This window comes from Schistocerca serialis, chromosome 3 (genome assembly GCF_023864345.2).
Source record: "Schistocerca serialis cubense isolate TAMUIC-IGC-003099 chromosome 3, iqSchSeri2.2, whole genome shotgun sequence".
NCBI lineage: Eukaryota > Metazoa > Arthropoda > Insecta > Orthoptera > Acrididae > Schistocerca > Schistocerca serialis.
The window spans coordinates 760,745,456-760,764,469 of NC_064640.1; the positions used below are offsets into that span (position 1 = coordinate 760,745,456).

Consider the following 19,014-nt stretch of genomic DNA (forward strand, 5'->3'; position numbering starts at 1 on the left):
AGAGTTTCAGGCAAACAGTCAACACAACACAAGCCTACACCTCAAGGAAACACCCTAAAGTCGCTTCCATTTAACCTCGACATTAATGAATTCTAAGCAACAAACAACACAATGCTGATTAAGTCAATAGTACGGTGACTGTTAGCTATCAAACATCTACAGTACTAAGAAAAATTTCCTGCTTTAGTTAGAAACATGGCATGTTAGGAAACGTGAAGTATGGCACCAGTAAGACCACTGACACTGCAATCAGATCACACTAAACCAGTTCAGCATTCAAAGAACAAAGAACACTTAACAGGAGTATGGGACATGGAGACGATTCATTAGATCATTCATTATTTATTACTGCTTCAGTCTGGGTGTAAATATCACTAGAATGTTTGCAAGTCACACAGAACAACGTTTGATGAATCATTAGCAATGCTCCACAATACACACACACAATACAATTATGCACCTGAAGACTCACAAGTAGCCACTCACATGAATATGTAAGAAACTGCTAACACAACTGTACAAAAACTTGATGACATTCTTAAAACTTCTTTATTTTCAATAAAAGGAACAGCAACTGAAACCACAGGTGTAAGTACTATCTGCTCAAAACACCTATCCACATATGAAACTAACCACCTGACACTAGTACAGGCTAAAGTTTCATAGATAACATGGAGTGGATACGTCTTCGTGAAAAAGCAATATTGGCATCAATGACTTCTGTCACATCCCGGTGGATTTGTCAAGAAAGCTGTCAACAATGGAGCACATACACTGCCCCCGCATGCCAAAAAAACAGAGGTGAAATTTATAACCGAACCTATCGATTAACTACGACAACACATTAAAGAGACTATTGAGCCAGCAGGATCTGTCATGTGAAACATCATTGGAGCACCAGCTGCAATGAATTACATATCTTCAAGTCAAATGTAAGTTACCCTCAATTACACCATCTGCTTTATTATAAACAACAATTTCATGGAGGTGAGTACTTACTAGTGGATCCCTCTCCTTTTGGGCACAGAGCAAATTGCCCCTTCTTTTCTAACCTTCCCCAACATCACTCTTTCCTCCTTGAGGAAGAAACTAATATTTCTTCGAACTAGGGACAATGTTTTCACTTTTAAATGTGTATATTGTCAGTACTGGAATTTTGCCTCCTTTAGGTTATTACCAGCTACCTGTTCCATGTCTTTGTAATATCATCACGGGTATTAACATACTAACAGCAGCTGACTATATAAATGTTGTGATTATTATGTTTTAAAAATTTCCTCTGCATTTTATTTGGACAAATTAAGAGTGGAAATTGGAAAGATTGTGTCAAATCTCACATTTGTGAGGTGAATCAAAAAAATCACTTTTTGTGCATAACTTATTGCACCTAAACAGAAATTCTGATACTGCAGACTATGTTGCCAACCTCATTGCTGCTAAAAATAAAATGACATATTAGAAAATAAATAATTTATTAACAACATTCTAAGTGCCATTCCAGGAAACTGACTGAGTTTAAGTGCCAATATGAAGCCGCCGCCCCCCCCCCCCCCCCTCCTGCCAGTGCCATTAATACACAGGTACTACATTTTATTCTTCATAATACAAGTACAAAAATAGAGTAGTAACATTTCAACTAGTAGAACCATGGTCAACAAAAATCATTTCCAATTTCTTTTAGATTTTTACATGAGAGTAACAATTTCAAGAAAAAATCTCTCTGTATTCACCTCTGTTTTTTACAAAACTCCACAATAGGAATTGGACACTGTCAAGTTTACTGTAGGGCTTCCTGTGCTGTTGGAGAAGAAATTCCAATACTGTCAATAGGCCTTTCTGTTTTGCAGCTAATGACTTGTCTTTCCACTTTTTGAATACTTGGAAATTTTTTCCATGCCTTTATCCAAGACTAAGAATTTTTATACAGCTATTTGAGATGGATGAGTATGAGACACTGATCACACTGCATTTGGAGATCTTACATGCCTGTGACGACTACAATGTTTCAGCAGGATCTTTAAAATCAAAGAATTCAGTTGTATGCATTAGAATTACATGGAATGGGGTTCATAGATTTAGCTGACTGAACTACATTGTGTGAATTTTATGGAAGAAAGGTCTTCCTTACTCTTATTCTACTCTTATTCATTTCTCTACAACAACAAAAGTTGTCGCAGCTCAAAAAGCTCTGCCCGTACACCATAAACTTGCGTTTTATCTCTTTAATACATCCCAGGCTAAATAGAGAACTTGACACATGGTACTTGGAACTCCATTGTGCAGCACTGTTTGGCACAAAGAATGACTGTCTAGTAATAAATATTTGAAACATTTTCTCCATGACTTGACTCTTTGAAGAAATCTAGGAACATGAAGAAGAAAATGAAGAATGCAACAGCTCTAAAATGGTATTTTGTGAAAAAATGGCACTTAGTATGCTTTCCATTTCCACTTTTCAAATGATGAAAAACATAAAATGAGTTTCTGGGAACAACAACACAGTAGTCTCATGATAGATGTTATTTATCTGACTAAAACTCAATTCTCCTTTCCCACAAAGCTTCCAACTGTGACCTTGTATGTATTTGGTAACAAAGCTCCAATAGGCAGCGTACCATAAAAATCAGTCTGCAGAATGTGGATATTACTCACAAGTAGGTATTCCACACAGGCATAAATCACAACGAAACACATTGCAAGAGACAACACTACTTTAGAAATACATCAGCATAGAAAGAAATTCGAACTATTGAGTTTCAACACACACAGTATTAAACATATTTTGGGGAATCTAGAGGAATGGCTAAGTGTCTTTCATGCATATTTTGTTTACTTTGGTAGAATCAATCTTTGGCTGTAATTATTTGATCTGTACTGAGTTCTTATACTGATAATTCTGCACCACTACATGAGTTACAAAATTTCACTGTGCACATATGCAACCCCCCCCCCCCCCCACACACACACACACACACACTTATTGCTCCTACATGGTCAATTTAGATGCAAAATCCTTAAGATTTTCAGTAGAAGAGAATCCATCATCTTTGAAAATGAGCAGTTGGATAGTAACTAGTTTCTTTCAGTTATCACAGAACAGAAATGCATATTAGCAGTGCTACAGGCAATCTGTAACAACAAAACTCACCAGTAGAAAATACTGAAACTGATGACAGCACATCTTGTTGATTTGCTGATGGGGATTTTGGCTGAACTCTGCCATTGGAAGCAGCATTATGCTCAGTTTGATGTTGTGCACCAGATTTTATGAATGCTTGTCCTGGGACTCCTGCGTTACGGTACTGCTGAGCCATCTGCAATGGAGATGATAGAAACTGCCAACACAGTTTCATAATATAAGCCCTAGCACTTGAGCATCACCAAAGGAACTAAAGAAGCTTAAAAAAAAAAAAAAAAAAAAAACCACACACACACACACACACACACAAAGTGTCTACTAAAACAATACCTGAGAGCCAAATCCTTGCAAGCCCACAGGCGCTGGTGTCCCAGACTGGTTACTGAATCCCTGTAACCCATAAGGAGACCCTGTCTGATGAATCTGCTGGGCAGAAGCTGGTTGAGGCAGATTCGAATTTGTTGGCTGATAGAATCCAGTTTGGCCACCTGTCAATGATACACACATCCATGTACAAATAATGCCTGAATAAATCATCTATCATGTCATCAAATGCTACATCTGCAACAGAATTTGAAAAATGTATAACTAATTAACAATAAATCGGGGGGTTCAATAAAGTAGTCTGTATTTATTATTACGAATCACAATTCTACAGCGTAGGGAGGGGCGACCTTCCACAGTACGATTCAAAACTACAACAAATGAGATTACATTTACCAGCTGTTGGCTAAAGAATAAGAAGGCAAATGGAGGTTTGATACTCTCTGCGTATCAATAACTTTGCCAAATCTCTACCTTCTAGCTTTATGACATTATTTCATCTTACAAATGAGGACAAACAGAAGAGAATGGTAAGGTATAAGATGGAGGAAAAGGAATTTAGTTCAAACATTGGATTTGAGTATGAGAAAATAGTGTTTGAGGTAAGTAACTTGGAGCTGACACACACTACACTAGCAGTTCCTCACTTAGGCTGACCTTTAAGAACTGACACACCTTCCTCTGTTATCCCTATCAACTTACTATGTATTGCCAGACCCAATAAGTGAGGTTATATGTAGTATTGTGTGACCGTTTGTCAAGATTCAAAACTGAAACATCCTGACAAAACTGTATGGTGGATTCAAACCTGGAACCTTGCCTTTCACAGGAAATGCTCCTTCTTGCTGTTCTCACAGAATGAAATACTTGTTCTGCCTCACTTAGTACTCTTTCTGCCCTTCCCACAATTACGACTTAACAGCATCTGTCTTTTTACCAGGCAGTTCCTGAAACTACCTTTCCAGTAGCCTTTATTAGAATCTTCTTTGTCATTCTCGTCGTTTTTCAAATGAAACAGCGTCAGAAAAATGACGAGAAAACCAAACAGTTTTGTGAATAATGCCAATGATTTCTGTACCTTCCTTGTTGATTACTTAATATTGATTAAGGCAAATTATGTGACAGAATGAGCTCAACCAATAGAAGGACATTGTATTTGAAGAAACACCCCCTTTCCTCCTCCTCAGTCTGCAATAACATGAGAACATCAATCAGATGATATGGAAGTTGAGTACTAATAGCACCGAAAGAACAATTCACTTAAACTATTTGTTAACTGACAATGTAGCACATAAGGATGGTTGTTAGTGCTGTGTCAAAGAAAGAACACAGCTATGACTAAATGGTGTTGAGATATCATTTACCAGACTAATGCAAATGGAAGAACAAAGGCAAGTTTCAGTACACAGTTCGTCTCAAAGAAGAAGTATTCGTAGAGACTACACTAAACTTTACACCCTGTTAAAAGTAGGCCACATAACAACTTACATAGGGACAGCAAATTTATTTTCAAAACTTCCAAGTTTCTACTGATGTATAAAACGCTCGAACAACTTACGGGAATGCAGCTGGATGAGGACACGGATATTTCAACATTTGTACACCCTGTCGTTTCCAAGACACAGATGAGGTTTGAATTTTGTGCCTTGAAAATGACAGTACATGCATCTGTTGAAAAATTGGCAGCTGTCGAAGAGGTCACCAGGATAGAATCGCACAAGTTGTTTTACGATTTTTCTCATTTGGAAGAAGCCAAAAGCTGTTTTTATTCATTGAACATTGGGAATAAGAATGCCTTCAGAAAACTGTGAGTGCAGGCATTTGCCACAGTGTTCTTGCATACAAAACTGCAGCTGCTAACTTTAGGCAATGACACTGGTGATACTTATGTATGACCTCACGACACTGCAGTAGTTGTTGATTTGATCCTAAATGGTGGAAACACTTGTCTCCAAAAAGTTTGGCCCATGCACAAAACTCTTCAATGGCCATAGGTTACTGCATATACACCAGTCAACTCATTCTACCCAACTGAATCCCAGAATACATTCGGAATGTTTACTGGACACACATTGCTAGTCACTTTCCTCCTATGCCAGGGTTGCCAAAAATTTCCTCAAGTGAAATTCCCTATTTGTAGACAATTTTTAGCATTCATCACTGCCAAATTTTGAGAACTCAAGGGTAATTTGACAATCTGTCTTTGCACCTACAATACAAGAAACAATAATGCACACGAGGAAATATCTAAAAAAACTTGCAAGCAGATGGTGTTTCCTGATGTGAGCAAAAATCTTAGTATTAACATCAACATCTTTTGTAATGAACTGTTTTTAGACGGAGAAAGCAAGCCAAACGGCGTGTGTGTTTCATTAAGACAACTGACATTTTATTTCACTAAAACAAAACACATTTGGAGACAAAAACACGCATTTCCTTGGAGTCGCAAGACAGATTTAAAATATCTTCACCGATTTCAGAAATAACCTCAAAAAAAGTAGGCCTCTTGAAACAAGTATATAAGGTGGGTAAGAATTGTGTAAACCAACACTGTAGGTGACTAACAATAAAATGTTGGTTCTACTATGTTCGTTATGGTCTGTTATTACCCACTGTGTATTATCCATTATTTTACAGGTATTGTGTGAATTTTCTTTCAAGAAACATGTGAGTACATAGTGCACAAACCACTAACAACAAACACAATTTTCTTGTTATTGATGCCCATACTTTAATATATAAACCACTTTTTAAGTGCCAAAATGACAAGAACAAATAAAATGTCTATAAAGTGCCACACTGTACAACATACTTGCAGCGAGACAGTCGCAATTCCTGAAATCCATTACCCATGGTCTCTGGCCTGCTAGGAGCATCACAGTTCTGGGTCCATGGATGAACCATGAAAATCTGCTGCATTACATCACACACAAACAGATCAGGCCTCCGGGCATATCAATGAGACTAGATCTGACAGTTTTTGTCAGAAAACCAAAGCACACACATATCCACACTCAGACACAACTTACGCACACATGACCGCCGTCTTTGGCAGCTGCTCTGAGAATCAGATTCAAACAAACCACTCCTCATGTCTCCCAGCCTCTCGTTGGCAGATGCTAGGCTAGTGGCAAGAAGTGGTGGCAGCACTGACTGCAAGGTGAGGGGAATGGTAGGAATGAGAGAAGCAGTAGTAACGAGGGAGTAGGAAAGCGGTGCACGTGCTCAGCTGCACCCAGCCAGTGATGATGCAGGACATCTCGGTAAAGAAACCTTTTTTTAAAAAAAGGGCGGGGGAGGGGGGGGGAGTGGGAGAGGGAGAGAGAGAGGGAGAGGGAGAGGGAGAGAGAGAGAGAGAGAGAGAGAGAGAGAGAGAGAGAGAGAGAGAGAGAGAGGAGAGGGAGAGGGAGAGAGAGAGAGAGAGAGAGAGAGAGAGAGAGAGAGAGAGAGAGAGAGAGGGGGGGGGGGGGGGGATTTTAAAGTTTTTTTTCCAAATTTTTGTGATATTTCCCCGATTTCTGTGACATGTTTGAAATCCCTGATTTCGAGAACCTGTGGTAACCCTGTATGCACATCCCTGCAGTACTTACAGCAGCTTTACTGTCAGAATAGCATTTACTTTCTATGCAATTTGTATGCACTGCCTGTGTTCTATTATTACTCTCTCTGCAGTAATTTGACACTTCACTTTGTACAAATCTGAACATGAATTCTTTTCCTGGGACTTTGCGTTTCATTACTATAGCGATTTGTGCTCTACTTCCATCACATCCAACATACATTAAATTTATTTTTGTTATTTCTCTTCAGTTAGAACTGCTGTATTAAAAAATGTGTGTTCTTTGGCTAAAGGAAAGGGCGAACAAAAAATGGGAGGACCTGAATGGAAAATAATGTAGCTATTGGGCTACCGCAATTTTTTTAAGTTACCTTCAACTTAAATTTCAAAACCTCAATCTTTTGATAAATGGAAATTATTTTTTTCTCTAGTAAATAACAGACAGTACTGCTACAATTTCTGTAACAACCCAAGCAAAAGACAACATCTAAAACTCACCTGCTGAGCCAGAGTAAAATGAGGAAGAAGGTGGAATGGGTGGTACAACATTGCTTTGCACTGGTCCTGGACGTTGCACCATCTGAGAGTTGGGAAGGTAATTCTGGCCCATAACTTGATTTGGATCGTACATGAATAACTGAAAAAAAGATGGTTATTAACATACTGCAAATATAATATTTGGACACTGAAGAGTGCCCTAAATGGCAAAATAATATCACAATTACCCATTTTTTATCTTGCAAGAGAGAAACTATGGTAAAGCATTAGTTGTCAGAATTTACCTGAGATGGCTGTGGTCCTGATGGGATTGTGTTCTGCTGATAAGGCCCACCACCCTTTGTTCCAATTGCACCTATAGGACCAATCTGCTGTGATGATGGTTTCACAGTAGCTGACATCAGAGAGTTGGATGTTGATGAAATCAGAACTGTGTTTGGATTGTTACTTAATTGTTGGGACTGGCCAAATGGTGCCTGAGGAGCCTGCAAGAATATATTTACAACTACACAAAATTTTGTACATTCATTGGTGCAGATTACCAATAAAATAATAAATGTAATAACTAAAAGCACTTCAAATTTACGTAATGGAATGTGTTGTCATACTGCGTGCCTCAATGAAGATTAACCCTATACCTTCAATCATATAGCATTTATAACTTTTAAAATCATACTGAATGGTGGTAGGGACACACTTTTACACAAGCCTATCTGACAGTTGGGCAACAAAGAAACAGAGCTGTTGATTGATACAATATTAGAAGCAACCAAATAAAGAATTCTGGTGCCCTAGGGCTTGAGTAATTAGACATTCCCATACAATTAAGCTACAATGACACAGAGGGATTTGTCACTGAGATTTCTACCAGGCACAAGGGAGAATAATTGAAGAAAGGAACATTGGTAGGGGTTGTGTAACCTTCTCAGTGAACAGTGTAGTCATGGGAGCTTACTGATCAGTGATGAGTGATCTAAAAATTCAAGACATATAGGGGTTCAAAAATTTTATTTTTATGCCTATGAATGACTATGAAGTATTACTAAATACGACAGCTCAGTACTACACATTAAAGGATTCAAATCTTTGAGAAGCTGTAACCCATGCTGAAAAACTTGCTATTAGATTACGCTTTTAAGCTATTGCAGATTCGTAAAGCTTCTTAATCCTTTTGCTGCTGTGGGCGGGTACAAATGTCAAGCTAGCTGTTTCCCAGGTGTTGAGGACATGAATATGCAAGCCACTTTGTTTTCCTACAGTGCTATGGATGTTTGAATGTGTTCCGAGTAGCCAACCTCTTACTGCTATGGATGAGCTACTTCCACATCTCAATGAATAAAGAAGTTTTGAGTCCTTATCATACAATGTATGTTCCTCACTACATGCCATCATTGGCAAAAAAACTTAATTTTGATATCTTGAATCATTTATGACACAACTGAGACCACAATTTTTTCTAACCATATGATTTGTGATGGGCAAGGATGTGAAAGGGTGCATCGCATGTGACCGTCCTTCAGGTACAAACGCCAATAACACAAGATATTCTTCTGCTTTCTATTATTATTATTTTTTTTTTTTTTTTTAAATCGATGTCTTATCTTCATTTCATTCACTGCAACGCATGAGCTAAAATCAACCATACGCAAAGATTATACAATGTGTTTTCACGTCTGCGAACTTTTAAAGTTTTGCACAAGGTTTTACTTAATTTCATTCCACGCAGTATGCCAGATAACTAAAAGCAATTCAGTCCTTTATCGCATGAGGATGTCGAACTGTAAAATGTGCAAAAATCAAACTTTTTACACAATAGTTTTTTGAAAAATCTGATGATAAATATTTCATATTTGCCGGAACGTTGTCTCCCAGCACAGACAATACCATTTGGCGAGCAGTAGAGCCATAACAAAAGCTGCCTCAGCGTGGGATGCAAAGAGCACATCTTTAGCAGTGAAATAACTGATGTGCATGCATAGTATTTCAAAATCTAAAATCAGTGAAATAATACCAGAAGCATTGGTTTGTTTACACTCTTCAGGAAAAGCAGCGAATCTTAGGCATCCACTACGATACATACAGCTGTTCTCTGTCCAATCCTGATGTCTTCGAGGATGGACATCTGTTAAATTCACAGAGGAAATGTGAACTCGTGTTTTGAATTTTACTGTGAAATTCTCTTTCCGTAACTCTGAATAAACATTTGAGTTGGTGAACAGCATCACGTTTGGTGATATGGTTTTTATAATTGGGGGAACCTAGGATCCCATAAAAAATGTCTTTTATGAAATTCTTCAATTAGTTTAATGGTGTTATTTATCAACTAATTCATTTTCACAACCTACTACTAAATGAACACAGCTGATCACTTTGACCCAAGATGCAACACCACAAGTTTGCCTGTGAACTGAAAGGCATGTACAGTAGGAAATGTATCGGGGATTTGTGCCATGTTTTCAAAGAGTGAACAGACATAGGCATATGTGCCAGAACAAAATATTTCTCAGAATTCTAGCATCGATGCTGCAGGCGTTTGTCGCAGGAACTTGCAACTTGTGTCACATCTCATCAGCTCTATGTGCCTTGTACAGGTCTACACAATAAATCCCTGTGTGAACGTAGCTTTCGACTGTTGAATACTTCTACTTTATGGAGAGACAACCATATCATTGTGGGGGGTTATCAGGGAAGCAGGTTCACAGCCAACAAAGCCAAACTAATTTCGTATCATTTCCTCTAATCTGAGAAACCTGCATTCATACTATGTGTAATCAATTAAGGTATTTCACCACACAACAATACAGATAATCATTGCAGAGCAGGTTACTTGCACTCATAAAATCTTAGTTCAGTATATTTAATGTAGTGTGGAGAAAAAGACAGTCATGGCATTAAAGTTCATCAGTCTGCCACGTATGAAATGTTGTATCATCACGAGCTGCCCAAGGAACTATCAATGACAATAGTTTTACACTGTATCTGCTATCAGGATTTTTCTTCTTAACAACAGCCAGTGACAGCTGTTTTGGAAAGAACACCATACAGGACTTAAAAAAAAGAAAAACCAATTCTTGAAAGTGACAACTCTCCTCTACTACCATGTAAAAGTTATAAGAGGGAAATTCCATGGTTGGTTGGTTTGGGGTATAAAGAGACCAAACTACAGGGTCATCAGCCCCTTTTTCCTGACGCAAGCGAGGCTCAAGGTATGAAAACACCCAACACCACACCTAAAAAAAAAACGAATGGGAAAAACACGGGGAAAACATACACCACAAGGAAAAGTAGAAGAAGGTATTAAAACCATACAGCATAAGGTCTGGGCTGGCTGATCACAATAATAAAAGAAGATGAGCTAGCCACTCTGCAACACATTAAAATGTCCACCCCAAAAAGACAAGGCGACATGAACACATGTAGGGAAAGACGACCGCCAAGACGAACAAATGGAAAGAAAGTGTGACAGAGTTAATATGGATAGAGGGTGGCGACCTCGGAGACCCCTCAGATGGTACGATAAAACTCTCTTCATGGTCCCAGTACATGTCAAGAATCGAGAGGAAGGGTCAGCAGGGACCTGCGGGTTTAACTGAGTCTTTAGGACCATGTGAAAGGTCCAGGCGAAGTGAAAGGTCCAGGCGAAGCTTCGGCCTAGGTGCACACCATGGAGGTGTATGTGAATGGACCTCGAGTATAGGTGGTAAAGGCAAGGACTCCACTTCCCACACAAGAGATCGGACGCGAACCCCAAAATTAAGCCCTGACCTGGGCCTCCGATGCAGGAGATGAACCACCGTTGATGGAAAAAGGAGACAGTAATTCAGATGCTCAGGAGAACTATGAATTGTGCAATGTAACTGGCGAGCAATTGTGCACGGCTAACCTTCAATGGAGGGACTCATCCTAAAAGCTGTTTCCAGTCGAAGGCCACAGTGGTGCACAGGGTCAAGTAAACGCAATGCTCAGGGCACCGCCAAACCGTCAACCAGACTCCCGTAGTCAAGGCGGGTTTGAACAAGGGCTCTGTAGAGCTGCAGCAGCGTAGAGCGATCTGCACCCCAGACGGTGTTGCTCAGGCACCAGATGGCATTGAGGAGCTGCCAGCACTTCCACTTCAGCTGACGAAGATGACAAAGCCCTGACAACTGGGCATTGAATACCAGTCCTAAGAATTGATATGTCATCACTACAGTGAGTGGATCGTCATTAACGTTAAGTTCTCGTTCCGGATGAATGGTATGATGCCGACAGAAGTGCATGACACCTGACTTCATGGCTGAAAACTGGAAGCGTGGGCTAGAGCCCATGACTGCACCTTGTGGATGGCTCCCTGTACTGTAGGTGCTGCTCACCAACACCAGTACTGAAGGAGTAGTATGAAACGCAGAAATCGTGTGCATACAGCGAAGGTGAGACGGACGACCCTACAGCTGCTGCTAGACCGTTAATGGCCACTAAAAATAGAGATACACTCAATACAGAGCCCTGCGGGGCCCATTCTCCTGGATATGGATTGGGGGGGGGGGGGGGGGGGGGGGTGCTATGGGAGGCACCAACTTGGACACGGAAAGTACGGAGCGATAGGAAATTGTGGATAAAAATTGGAAGCAGACCTTGGAGACCCCAATCATATAATGTGGCAAGGATATGATGTCGCTAGGTCGTGTCGTAAGCTTTTTGTAAATAAAAAAAGATGGCAACCAAGTGTTGGCATTTAGAAAAGGTTGTTCGGATGACAGACTCGAGGGAAACTAGATTATCGATGGTAGAGCAACCCTGATGAAAGTGACTCCAGGACCCAACACAACCGCCAACTTCCCATAGGTTCCAACAGCTTCCAAAGAATGTTGGTGAGGCTGATGAGGTGATAGCTATCCACATCAAGCGGGTTTTTACTGGGTTTGAGCACTAGAACGATGGTGCTCTCCCGCCACTGCAGTGGAAAGATGCCATCACACCAGATCCGGTTGAAGATGACGAGGAGATGTCGCTTGTAGTCAGACGACAGATGTTTGATCATCTGACTGTGCATCCGATCTGAGCCAGGAGCTGTGTCGGGGCAATGTGCAAAGATGCTGAGGAGCTCTCACTGTGTAAATGGAGCACTATAGGGTTCACTGTGTTGTTCAGTGAACAAGAGGGCTTTCCTTTCCATCCGCCATTTGAGGGTGCGAAATGCTGGGGGATAATTCTCCAATATGAAGGCTCGAGCATAGTGCTCAGCAAAGTGCTCGGCAGTTACGTATGCGTCGGTAGATTACACACCATTGATGATAATGCCAGTAACACCTGTCGGGATCTGGTACCCACAAACAAGTCTGATCTTCATCCAGACTTGGGGAGATGATGTATGACACCCAATGGTCAAGACGTAACTCTCCCAACACGCCTGTTTCCGTTTTTTTATAAGCTGGCGAATGCGGGCATGGAGCCCTTTAAAAGCTATTAGGTGCTCTAGGAAAGGGTGCCGCTTATGTCGCTGTAGAGCTTGCCAACGTCCTTTAACGGCCTCAGTGATTTCCGGCGACCACCAAGGTACTGACTTTCGCCGGGGGCACCATAAAGAACAAGGGATAGTGTTTTCCACCACAGAAAAGATTGTTCTAGTGACCTGCTCAACTACCACATTGATGGTATCATGTGGGGGAGATTCAACGGTAACAGCAGAGGTGAACGCTTCCCATTCCTCCTCGTTTAAAGCCCATCTAGGTAGATGTCCAGGGGAATGGGGCTGGGGGAGTGACAGGAAGATGGGAAAGTGGTCACTACCAACACAAGTCATTGTGGGCTCTCCAGTGGACAGATGGGAGAAGTCCTGGGCTGCAGAGGGATAAATCAATGGCAAAGTAAGTGCCATGAGCCACACTGAAATGTGTGGGGGGCCCCAGTATTTAAGAGGCAGAGGTCGAGTTGAGAAAGGGAAGTTTTGACATCTGTACCTCGGCCAGTAAGCACAGTGCCACCCCAAAAGAGGATATGGGTGTTAAAATCTCCCAGAAGTAGGAAAGGTTTAGGGAGTTTGTGAATCAGTGCAGACAAAGTATTCAGGGATACTGCACCATCTGGAGGAAGATACACATTGCAGACAGTTATTTCCTGCGTCGTCCTTATGCTGACAGCCACAGCTTCCAGAGGGATTTCAAGAGGCACAGGTTCACTGCATACTGAGTTCAGGACATTGACACAAACTCCACCTGACACCCTATTATAGTTGATACGGTTCTTGTAATACCCCTATAGCCGCAAAGGGCTGGGGTCATCATTGTTGGGAACCAGGTTTCCTGGAGGGCAATGCAGAAAACCGGTGTAAAACTTAACAGTTGCTGTGGCTCAGCCAGGTGGTGGAAAAAACTGCAGCAATTCCACTGGAGGATGACGTTATTGTGAGGCTGGGAAAGCATGAAGCATGCAAGGAGGCAGGCTATGCATCAGGGTCAGCTGCTGCCACCGATTGAGTATTTGTATCCATTTGTATTGTGGATGAGGCATCAGTGAGATCCAGGTCCTCAGGGGACACTGAGATCTCCACCTCATCCGCAGATGCAGAACTGGTAGGGAGTGGTGGTGTTGGGGGGCCACCAGAGGGTCCTTTTTCTTATCAGACTTCTTTGTTTGCTTGCCCTCTCGCTCCTCTTTAGGGGCTTGCCAGGAGGACTTCTCTGGAGTAGGTTCAGGCACAGATGAAGACCGTGAAGCTCTTCGTCCAGCAGTTTTTGGCTCCTTTAGCCACAGATGAGTGTCTGCTGTGGCATTAGTGGAGATCTTGGGAGAGAGGGTCCCATGGGACCTCTTCTGCACGAGAGGAGCTGGAGGAGGCTGTTGCTTCTCTGGCTGGGGAGAGGGGACCAATGTCCCCTGTGTTTTGGAGGGGGGGAGGGAGCTTGCTCCCGAAGTAGGTACTTTGGGAGTAACTGAAGGAGATTTTTTCCCCCTACCACCAAGGGGACAAATGTATTCTAGAGGCCCGGAGGGCCCACTGTTAGTGGCACAGAGTGTGGTACGACTGGTACTTGTGATGGCAATGGTAATGTAGCTGCAGCACATGTGGACGTCAATTGAATGACACATAATCATTCAAATTTACTTTTAGCCTCTTGTTAAGTCAACCGGTCTATGGTCTTTTACTTCATGACTTTTCGCTCCTTTTGGAGTACTGTGCAGTCTGGCGAGCAGGGGGAGTGCTGCTCTCCGCAGTTAATACAAGTGGGAGGAGATGCACAGGGAGTATCTGGATGCAGTGGACATCTGCAGTCTCGAAATGTGGCACTGGAAGTGCAGTGGGAAGATGTGCCTGTATTTACAGCACTTAAAGCACCACATAAGGGGAGGGACGTCTGGTTTAACGTCACAGTGGTAAACCATCACCTTGACCTTTCCAGGCAATGAATCACCCTAAAAGCCCAAGATGAAGTCGCCAGTAGCAACACTGTTGTCTTTGGGTCCCCTGTAAACACGCCGTTCTAGATTGGTGCAGACCTCGCCGTCAGATTGCTAGAGTTGGTCGCGATGGAAAATAATCCCCTGGACCATGTTGAGGCTTTTATGGGGAGTGAAGGAAACAAGAATATCACCCACCCTGTCACAAGCATGTAATGCCCGGGATTGGGCTGTGGATGCTGTCTGAATCAAGACTGCACCGCCTATCTTTGACAGCGCTCTCACTTCCCCAAACTTATCCTCAAGAAGTTCAACAACAAATTGAGGCTTCATAGGTGGAAAGGAGTCCCTGTCCATTCTGTTACAGACTAAATACTGAGGCAAATATGGATCTCTTCTTTCTGTAGCCCTACGTTCCTCTCATGGTGTAGCAAGAGAGGGGAACTATTTAGGGTCATATCTGTCAGCATTGTACTCTATATTTCCCTTCTTAGAGACCATACAGTCACCAGCAAGAGATGACAGTCTGCTTCATTGAGGGTCATCTGCCGTGATGCCACTCACTCCAATCGGGGGCTCTCCCAACAGGTGCCACTCAGCCACAGCAAAGGCCACCTGGCATGATGGCCGTTTCCGGGAGTCCTGAAGCCCCAGGAAGACAAGCATCTACTCCTTGGCATACGTGAGGAGTTTACAGCTCAGGCATCAGTAGTGCAATCCCTGTGTTGTCAGAGGGCTACCACCAAATAGGTACATGACTGCGCCACCACAACAGACTGGCTATTGTGCTGGATAGTGGACGCAGAGAGATCCAATACTGTCATAGGGGCGAAAGAGGACAGGAGACAATGGAAGAAGATGACATACTTTGGAAAGTGTCCTTGCCCAAATAATTGAATTGCAGGTGGAGATGCAAAGCTGTGACAAGAGGCTCAGGAGATCGAATCTAAGGGCACTATTGATAACTCGTGCACCACATAAGGCGTCCTTCCCCCATATGTCCCGCACTTCTGTAGAATTTGCAAAGTGGCAGATCAAACCATAAAATGGGAGCTGAACTTATAGGACAAAAGTGAGACTGCTTTTAGTCGCCTCTTACGACAGGCAGGGATACCTCGGGCCTATTCCAACCTCTGGACCCGCAAGTGGAGGGACACTCCATGGTTACGGACATAAATTTGTACCATTTACAATGAAGTATTAACAAGGAAATAAAAACAGATAGACCTGAATGTGACACTATACACAGCGAAGATTTGATGATGTAAGCTGTGCTTATTTGATACTAAACAGGAAGTGTTACAGGAGAAACAAAACCATCACTTTTCATGGAATGACTCAAAAGTGACCAACATTTTAACACAACTGCATTTTAGTTTATTTTTGTTCAGCTGGATTTTTGTGTCATACAACATGTAACCCAAAACAAAAATTTTCTATAGGAAAAAAAGCAACAATAGTAAAATTTTTGAAGTATGAAATTTTAGAATGAAAATGACAAAAAGTAACAATGAAACAGTGCACAGAAATTTAGGAACTTAATAATAATCAGTCCAGGAAGTGGCAAGCGTGTACGCCATGGACTATTAGTGACACCCGTCCAGCATTTGTGCATAACAATTCCAGAAAACTGTTCAGCAGCTAATACTGTTAGAGTGGTTTTTGGGGATGAATTCCAAAGATGAGTTATATTCTTTTCTGAAGCTTGATTGACTTAGGAGGCAAGAGGGCATTCCATCCACATAACTAAGAAGCGTTGGCACAAAATGATTTTTCTCTCATGGGGAACAACAGTCATGTAGAACTTTTTGAAAGTTATTTCCACCGTTGACTGCAGATTTGTATTCATTTATTTCACACAATCATGATTTTGGCTTTATAGCCCTTCTCAAGTGCAATTTGAAATCTAACATCCCCCCGGTCAATGTACGGATGTGACGAATGAAAGTCGCAATAATTTATTGACTGTCAAAAAAATATACAGATCATTAATGTCTATTTGCTATGCCCAATTTCAGCCATATTATGTATCTTTGATGTGTACTCATATACTTTAATATGATGCCTGGTTTATAAGACCACATGAATGTTATTTCGATGACAACGCGCCATTTAGGCAGGTTGGGCATTTTTTGAGATTTAAAGTTGCACTTGAGAATGGCTATAAAGCCAATATCATGATTGTGTGAAATTTTTTACTATGAATCTACAGACAAATGGTGGAAATTTGTATAAATAAAATAAATGGGGTACAATGTACACTATGTGATAAAAAGTATCTGGACGCATGGCTGAATGTGACTTACAAGTTTGTGGCACCCTCCATCAGTAATGCTGGAGTTCAATATGTTGTGGGCCCATCCTTAGCCTTGATGACAGCTTCCACTGTCGCAGGGATATGTTCAATCAGGTGCTGGAAGGTTTTTTTGGGAATGGCAACACATTCTTCACGTAGTACTGCACTGAGGAGAGGTATCGATGTTGGTTGGTGAGGCCTGGCACGAAGTGGGTGTTCCAAAACATCCCAAAGGTGTTCTATAGGATTCAGGTCAGGATTATGTGCAGGCCAGTCCATTACAGGGATGTTGTTGTGTAACCACTCCACCACAGGCCGTGTTTCATGAACAGGTGCTCGATCGTGTTGAAAGATGCAATCGCCATCCCTGAATTGCTCTTCAACAGGGCGAAGCAAGAAGGAGTATCAATGTAGGCCTGTGCAGTGTTAGTGCCACGAAAAACAACAAGTGGATAGTGCCATGAAAAACAACAAGGGGTGCAAGTCCCCTCCACATGACCATACCATAACACCACCACCTCCGAATCTTACTTTTGGCACTACACACGCTGCCAGATTACGTTCACAGGGCATTCGCAATGCCATCAGATCGCCACATTGTGTACAGTGATTCGTCACTCCACACAACGTTTTTCCACTGTTCAATTGTCCAATGTTTACACTCCTTACACAAACAAGGCGTCGTTTGACATTTACGGGTCTCTGTGTGTGTGTGTGTGTGTGTGTGTGTGTGTGTGTGTGTGTGTGTGTGTGTGTGTGTTTTATGAGCAGCCGCTCGACATGAAATCCAAGTTTTCTCAACTCCCACCTAACATTCATAGAACGTGCAGTGGATCCTGATGCAGTCTGGAATTCCTGTGTGATGGTCTGGATAGATGTCTGCCTATTACACATTACGACCATCTTCAACTGTCGGCGGTCTCTCTCAGTCAACAGACAAGGTCGGCTTGTACTCTTTTCTGCTGTACGTGTCCCTTCATGTTTTAACTTCACTATAACATTGGAAACAGTGGACCTATGGATGTTTAGGAGTGTCGAAATCTCAAGTGTGTATGACAAGTGACACCCAATCACCTGACCATGTTTGAAGTAAATGAGTTCCATGGAGTGCCCCATTCAGCTCTCTCACAATATCTAATGACTACTGAGGTCACTGATATGGAGTGCCTGGCAGTAGGTGGCAGCACAATGCACCTAATATGAAAAACGTGTGTTTGGGGTTGTCCAGATACTTTTGATCACATAGTGTATTTTCTGGCATAATCATATGCTGCAGCATCATTCGTCTCCCAATATTCTTTAGTTTCTTTGTATTATCTTAAATGAAGCAACTAAATATAACACAAAAAGAAGCAAGCTATTCTTTAAAAGTCTTTACTTACAAACCAGTATAAACTAACAGTACTTTCAAAAGCGTCGACTTAACACATTCAACTTTGTGAATGAAATTTCATATTCTGAGCATTAAGAGTATTTTATTTGGCTGTTACACACACAAAGAGAATTAATTCAAAGTTTCAACAACTTACAGTCAATCTGAATGGAGACATTGATGACTGATAAATTTCTGGTGCAGCATTTGGTGGTGGGTGCGCTGGTGTCTGCAGATAGAGAGACTGTTGATTAAATGCCGATGTTTGACCAATTCCCTGTGATAAGCCATATGGTGGAAATCCAGAGAACTGTGAACGTGCTTGGCCACCCATGACCTAAAGCAACAATGAAATAAAAATTCAGCACAGTGAGAAGTTTTTCTTATCTTTTCCTTTTTTAATGACATTTGATACTCCTCTTTATGCAAATACAATAAATCTATATAAG

At 41.6% G+C, this 19,014-nt stretch overlaps 1 protein-coding gene across 5 annotated transcripts in view; it reads right to left on the reverse strand.

The window, feature by feature from the left end:
- LOC126470603 (protein PRRC2C-like) overlaps positions 1-19,014 on the reverse strand; it is a 299,950-nt gene that overhangs the window by 21,680 nt on the left and 259,256 nt on the right. For 4 of the 5 annotated variants that reach the window (XM_050098556.1, XM_050098559.1, XM_050098557.1 and 1 more), the window contains 5 exons: positions 18,723-18,902; positions 7,805-8,005; positions 7,521-7,659; positions 3,470-3,627; positions 3,149-3,335 (listed from right to left, as the gene is read on the reverse strand). In XM_050098556.1, the coding sequence (XP_049954513.1) occupies positions 3,149-3,335; positions 3,470-3,627; positions 7,521-7,659; positions 7,805-8,005; positions 18,723-18,902 (865 nt within the window). The remainder of the gene's footprint in view (positions 1-3,148; positions 3,336-3,469; positions 3,628-7,520; positions 7,660-7,804; positions 8,006-18,722; positions 18,903-19,014) is intronic. The other variant, XM_050098558.1, reaches the window with a different exon arrangement.